General features: G+C 42.6%; 1 protein-coding gene across 15 annotated transcripts in view; it reads left to right on the forward strand.

The window, feature by feature from the left end:
• The window catches only part of CPEB3 (cytoplasmic polyadenylation element binding protein 3), a 93,919-nt gene that overhangs the window by 749 nt on the left and 85,708 nt on the right, over positions 1-7,462 (forward strand). For 4 of the 15 annotated variants that reach the window (XM_080596476.1, XM_080596485.1, XM_080596484.1 and 1 more), the window contains exons 1-2: positions 3,536-6,196; positions 6,540-7,456. In XM_080596476.1, coding sequence (XP_080452602.1) covers positions 6,115-6,196; positions 6,540-7,456 — 999 coding nt within the window. In that variant the 5' untranslated portion in view covers positions 3,536-6,114. Of the gene's footprint in view, positions 1-3,534; positions 6,312-6,539; positions 7,457-7,462 lie in introns of those variants that run through there. The other 11 variants (XM_080596490.1, XM_080596482.1, XM_080596479.1 and 8 more) reach the window with 6 other exon arrangements.

The raw sequence follows: 7,462 nt of genomic DNA on the forward strand, positions 1-7,462 counted from the left end.
CACCACAGTTACGCGACATGGCACTGACTGGCTGTGCACCTGCTCTGGGCTGAGAGGAGCAGAAATGGCCTGGTGGCTGCGTGCAGCTCGATGGGCCGGGTAGAAGGCTTTCTTTGGCCCTGCTGCCTTCGTGAGGGGAAAACCAGCCTGGTTTGGAGAGTCTTTGGTGAGAGAAAAGTGTTGTAAAAGTGTGCCTTAAAAAGTGAAGTATTGCACCGTTGTCAGATTATAGAATAATACAAACGCAGAGGTTGGTTACACTGTTGGTCCCTCAGCTCAGGATGCATTAGACCCGGTTTTATGTACGTTTTTCTGTTTTCACTGTTTGTGTCTGACCTTATTTTTCCCAGATCTTATTTTCCATTTATCCTTTAATAACTTGACTTGGACTTGTAAGCTGTATTATACGTATAGAGTAGGGAGGGTGCTGTTTATTTTCTAATTGCTAGACATATCATAAACAGGATTGCTAAAGAAGCTACGTTGGTGTAAATACTACTTATAGGAAGAAGGCAGTGTGCTGACATCCTGTCCCAGAAAATGTATTTTGTACTTAGTCTCGGGACAGTAAAATTCAATTTTGCTTGCTCTGCTGAGAAGTCTTGGGTGTACAGGGGCCTGAATAAACCATATGGGCATGGCTTACTGGAAGAGAACCTAATAAACGCTTTCCCAATTATAGCTGTTTGTGAAATATAAGAGCAATATTAGGTATCAGAGTTCCCAATTCCTAAACTTTGGAATAAGTCAATTGTCTACTAGCCAAAGCACTAATCAGATAGGCCAGCCAAATGCTTAGGTTTTATATATTGATTCTTAAACCTTAGAAATCAAAGCAGGGATGCTGGCTTTATCCATAGGACTTTGTGACTTGTGCAATTTCTGTATTTCTGTTCTGGGGTTGAGAGGACATGCTAGCTGCCTGCCATTTAGGATAAAGCTATGAGATTATGATCAGCAGTAATGACTGTGAGCAATAGTTACCTGAAGAAATGTAACTAGAATCCAGAATCACCTGGCTACCATGCGAGGCTGAAGACAAAGCATGCTGCTTTGCTTTACCTCTGTTGGGTAGGGAGGGTTGAGGAGACTGATCAAATCTTGAATACCAAGTCAAATAGTAAATGCTTGGTAGGTATGTACATTATATTTCTTTGCAAACATGAAATACAAAATCATAATGGCAGACCTTGTAACATCCTATAAATAGCTTAAAAGTCCTGGAACCCAGAAACTGCTTTGTGCCTTTTCATTTTTCAAGACTTAATCGGACAGCTTGGGGTATGGGTTCTCAATTTGTCTTCTCAGAATCAAAGTATGACATTAAAATACATACGTAACCAACTGTTTCTAAATTTGAGAGAACTCTCCTTATTCCCTGAGAGAGCAAGAGTTGTCATTCCATCCTCATTTCTTCCCCCTAGCAAGACCGGATATGCAGCTGCTCTATTCAAGTGCTTTCTTTATTCGGCCCAACAATCTCCTCCTTCAATTCATTCTCCCTCATCCCCTTTTCCTCCTCCTTTTCTTTCCACTTTTATTTTTTCATGCTTCCTTCTTTGCGTTGGCAATTTCCACTATAAATCTCAGGTTGCCTCTCAGAGCTATTTCATTTGCTAAATCATTGTTTCCCTTAAAAGATTCCTCTTTGTTCATTCCTTCCATCTATGTGGTGCCCATTGCACTGTCTCACTCGGTCCTCTCTTACCTTCACCTCAGCATTTGGGCCTGGAGAGAACTCCCCTGGGAAGTCTCCCTGTTGCCAATGCAAAGTGAAGGGCAGTGACTGCTACTGCCTGAGATCCGACTGGGCTCAGCCGCACTGATGCGGACTGGAGGTGGCAGCCATTTTGAATTAAATAAAACTGCACGTTTGAAGGCAAATGCAGAACTAAATGAAAACCACTCAAAATAACATGAGCTATTTAGGGCTTACATTTGGCTATCAGATTTATTCCCAAAGGTCATCTCTTAAAATACTAAATTGATAATAAACTTACACAGATTTAAGCTTAATAAAGAAGATGATAATTAATGTAAGAAGAATACGGAGGTATATTAGATATTTACCTAACTGTTTCAGCAAGGCCTGAAAAAGGGTCTGAATAATGAAGCAGGAGTTCTTTAATACAGTTCTTTTGATGTGACAACATTAAAACTGCTGGAAGTATTCACTGTTTTCAACAAAGTTAAGTAACCTGGCAATATGAAAGTATTTATTCTCTTTTGGCAATGCTGACTTTTAACTGCAATGATGGCGGTATATAAATTAAATGACAAGACCAGTTAGCCATTCTATATGTATTTGATTCCATCTTTTAAAAGACAAGGAGCCCTTAATTAAGCTCAGATGAAACAAATGTTATCTGAGAAAAATATTTTTACAATAAAACTCAGTTTTTCGGTAACATAATACTTCATTTTAACCGTTAAGCTAGTGGACTATTCACTTTACGGCAGAAAGACTAGCATGGGTTGTTAGCTGTAGTAGGCTTAAATTACATTATAATGAATTTTGTAAAATAAAAATATACTCAATACAATGTTAATCGAGTTAGCTAGGCTTATATGGGCATTTCTTACATTTGTTTCTTTGGAGCTGGCCCAGGTCAAGTAATTCAGATATCAGATTGAATGAAGCTCTTGTGTTCGGATATAGCTGTTATTATCTTTTAATTTCCAATTATGAAAGTTGGCTGGTAGAAATAAAAAGTGTTTTTCTTCTAGTGGCTAATGGATCAAAAACTGCCTTTACAACTTGGCTCTCTTTGATTGTGGAGTGCTTCTCTGTTTGTGAATATCATAATGAGCACTCTCCTTATCTTAATAATTGATCTACAAAGTGAAGCTGTCTCCTGGGAAGAACTGACAGCAAGGGCGTGGTCCTTCCACGCGGATCCTCAAAGCATCTGAAAGCAATAACCCCAAAGTAAGAAGGGACATAAGGGAGGTGTGTAGAACAACCAGAGCGAGCCCTATACTCACTGCAATATTTAAAAAAAAAAAAAAAAAAAAAGTAAAAAAGAGAGACATTTTCAGCTGCTGTAAGGAAGCAGTCCTGGCCCTTGATGATTCAGAGCAGGACAAACAGGTTAGAGCAAGCGTTCTGAAACTCTTAATTATAGCATTGATTTAAGGCAGGCAAACCACACAGTCCAACATAAACAGACAGTAGAAAGCAAATACAAGGGTGTTTTAACAACCCATTTTCAGCTACCCTAATTTATCTTTCTCAGCTTTAGTCATCTCTCTTTCACCCATAAAGTCATGCATATTTCATATTTTGAAAAATCAGCTTGCAACTTTAGAAAACACTGATATTTTCACGCTTCTGATTTCAACTATGTGATTTTCATACAAGCATTAGCATTTTTCCAGAATGATCAGTATTATAATTATCCAGAACAAAAATCCAGAATAATTCATGGATCAGTACAAGACAGAGTACAAATGCCTGTGAATTAAATTCTGAAAATATTATCTGACCTATGTTAATCATCAAAATGTGAATCCCTTATAAGATAAATTCCTTTCAGGCTGTGTATTGAAGTGGAGGTTGGAGATATGTGGGCAGTGGAAGGGAGGCAGTTGAAATGAGAAGCTGCAGCAAACAGAACAGATGCAATGTTAAATAGTAAAATTTTCACCTTCCCATTTTATTGTGATTTTTTTTTTTTTGAAGAATTTTCAGAGTTGTAACAGTAACTGAGTAATGAAAAAAAATGGTAACTTGGGAACTGGAAGCTATTCATATAGTACAAGTTTTTGCTTATGTGCTGATTTTGATTTGTTTTAAGTTTTCATATTTGCCCTGTTTGTGTTTGGGTCAGAATGTTTTTAGAAATTGCATTAGGACAAGCGGTTACTTAATAATTTCTTCAAAGCAATGTGACACAATCTCCTTTGTAATAGCTGTAATCTTTCTCTAGCTGGTATGAGCTCACAATTAATTTCTTGCAGTAAAAGTTCAGAGTTCAGGAGAAAGTTTGGAAATACTGGAAGCTCTCCTTTGGCCAGCGCTCGTTGCTCTGCCCAGGCAGCTGTACGCTCTGGGGTTACGAAGCGATGCGTTGGGCACTGCCGAGCCGCCCGCTGGGAGGCCGGTGCTCCCAGCCCGGCCGAGACTGCAAAGCCCAGAATGCCGTGGCAGAGCATGCGCCGAAAGCTTCCAGTTGTCAAAGCGCTCTTGCCAGAGTGGCCGAGTGTTTGTCATATACCAAACCCGAGAGAAGAAAATAAATATACTGACATTTTGTTGAGCTTTAAGTAGAGAAAATCCTAAAGGTAACTGTTCCTTAAGAATTTCTGCATTGACTGCATGGGTTACTGCATGCAAACGGAGCTGGTATTGCTGTGGGGATATAGATTTCCTGTACTGGATTGTAAATTTGCACAAATACTTACACCAGCAAATAACCAAGAGGTACTGCATATTAGTCCAGCGTTAGGCATTGGGGGCCTGCCTTTCAGCCATTTATCAGCCAGTGTTTTTCCATTCAGACTGCCTTCACTGCTAAAGGTAGGTCTTGACCTTGACAAGAGAGTTGAATTGTGCAGTGATTTTACCTTTAAGAAGTAATATGAAAATGAACGTGGATTGCAGCCCGTAGGATAAAGTTCAAAAACAAATAGCTAAGTCAAGGTACATATTGGAAGCCACTGCTGTGCTAGCCACTATAGATAACTCGGTGACTAACTGATTTAAATATACTTTATTGACGACAGAATTTTAGCATTTCAGCTGCTATATTTTGCGCTCCATATTTTTATACTGATGGCTCAGAACCAGGGGAGGGATAAATACTACCTTTTGATCTCTCTGATGTAGAATCATCTGCAATTTTATGCAGCCACAGGAGTAATGGTGATTTTGCCATAAATGCAGCTAATGGAAAGCTACCCAGGGCTTGGTATATTATGGCTTACTGCAGCATTGCTTTAAAATGCCTCTCAGGGTTTTCTGCACCCCCATCGGCAGCAGCAGAGCTGCCTGTTACAGATGCAATAGTTTCCTCTGTTCTTAGGATCTTGCCTTAATGTTGAATCACAATGTAGCCTTCACACGCTGGCTGGTTTCGTATTGAACAGGGAAATAATAGGCAGCAATCGAAGTAACTTAGCTGACAGCAGAAACCTGTCCTTACCCCCATTTTAACTAAAAAGGGTGTGAATGGCTTAGAAGAGATTTAAATACGAAAAATGTTAAAGGTGCACACGGACCAGCTGAAAACTGTCCCTGTCAGAAAGGGTCACTGACTTCACTCTGCCACCTTTCTTAACTGGTGAATTGATTTGGCTGAACTTGCCCTTGTTACATGAAAACAACCCTGGAAAGAAGGTGGTATTAGGGACGCTGACCTCACCGTCAGCTCAATACAAGTTCAGTTAGGTATTCAGTGATGACCATCTCTGACACAGTTTCTCAATTAAAGTAAGCAGGTTTGGCTCATTAAAATACTTTTGATATGTATAATAATCTTCTCAGTTGACTAGAAGTCTGAGAAATGCAGAGGTTCCTGTTCTAGTTTCATGCAGTTGCTGTTCATTGATGTCTGTATATGCATTATTATTGTGGTTTGAAATATTAATCAAAGTATGTTATCGGATCTGCTTCAGATGGAGCAGCTCTTCTAGCAGATAAGAGGCTCAGTCACGCTACATGTATTTGCTTCTTAACGTTTCAACTTACATCCACATTTGGCAAATAAATTGCTTGGCTAGTCTTTGTCTTGCGCACTTAAAGATGGCTTTTAGAAGGTGGCACGTCTCCGCTGAAAACCCTTCAGTGCGCCCCATTTTTCTTTCTCACCGTGAAAGCACCAGAAGAATTACACTCTAACAACACCTCCCTGCCTGCTCCTCCTCTTGGCCTTGCTCTTCCCTGCCGGCAACCCCGGCCGGCTTCCAGCGAGGGGCGGCCGAAAGCCGGGGACCCCGCCGCGGTCCCTGCACCCTTCGCCCCTGCCCAGGCCAAGTGCCGAAAGCCCGGCTGGTAGGTGCGGAAAATAGGCAGCCGGCTCCTTTAAAGGTGCCCTGCTAGAGAAGGGGGTGGAGAAGAGCGAAGCCTGGTGTCTCTTTAACCTTGCTGAAGGACGCAGCAGTATTTATTGACGTATGCAAATAGCCAGGGGGAGGAGGTGGAGGAGGAGGAGGGTGCTTGGAAAAACAGGAACCAGAATCAGTTTCTCATTGCAGGGTGAGAGCTCTGAGTTCCGGTGTAAGAGAAAAGAGACGTGGCGAAATTGCTGTATATCTCTGCCCTATAAGCACATCTCTCATTTAGACTGAAGGGAAACAAGGCATCAAAAAGGGTGAAGCATCTTAAAAAAATATTTTAAAGGCTATCTAGCACGATCAAAGCTTACATGTTCCTAAATGGGGGAGGGGGAAGATTACGGGTTTGCCTTGCAACTTGCTGTAGCGTAGCACTAGCAATAGGACGAGATTTTTGGCCGGCAAATGATTAAAACAGCCTGCTTTGTGGTATGAATGACAATGTTAATAATCTGTCTTTGTGGTTTTTTCCCCTACTGTTTCAGCTGCGCAAACCATGCAGGATGATTTACTGATGGACAAAAGCAAAGCCCAGCCCCAGCAGCAGCGGCAGCAGCAGCAGCAGCAAGATCCAAACTCAGCAGAAGCCCCCTCTACGCCCATCTCGTCGGAGACGCCCAAGCCAGAAGACAACAGTTCAGTGACTAGTATCGGCACATCAGCTCCTTCCCAAAATAGCAAGGAGAAGATGCAGATGGAGTCTCCCATTTTGCCTGGCTTGAGCTTTCACCAGCCTCAACAAGAACCTGCAGCCGGCACCTCCTTGTCTCCCTCCTTCGGCAGCACCTGGTCTACGGGGACCACAAACACGGTGGATGATAGCTTTTTCCAAGGGATTACTCCAGTCAATGGGACAATGCTTTTCCAGAATTTTCCACACCATGTCAACCCTGTATTTGGTGGCACTTTCTCGCCTCAGATTGGCCTAGCTCAGACTCAACACCACCAACATCAGCAGCAGCAGCAGCAAGCTCAACAGCAGCAGCAGCAGCAGCAGCGGAGGTCACCTGTGAGTCCTAATCAGGCACCTTTTGCCCAGAGAAATGCTGCTTACAGTCATCAGCCCATCATGACCAGCAAACCGTCTTCCTCCTCTGCCTCCTCATCTTCCTCCTCCAGCTGGAATAACCATCAAAATGCAGCTTGGAGTACACCTTCCAACCCCTGGGGTGGGCTGCAGGCTGGTAGGGACCCTCGAAGGGCAGTTGGAGTGGGGGTCGGCGTGGGAGTGGGGGTCGGCGTACCCTCCCCCCTCAATCCCATTTCACCCCTTAAAAAGCCGTTCTCCAGCAATGTCATTGCCCCTCCGAAGTTCCCACGGGCTGCACCCTTAACCCCCAAATCCTGGATGGAAGACAACGCGTTCAGGACGGACAATGGCAACAATCTGTTGCCTTTTCAGGTAAAT

The sequence above is a fragment of the Anser brachyrhynchus genome (assembly GCF_964034855.1).
Source record: "Anser brachyrhynchus genome assembly, chromosome: 6".
NCBI lineage: Eukaryota > Metazoa > Chordata > Aves > Anseriformes > Anatidae > Anser > Anser brachyrhynchus.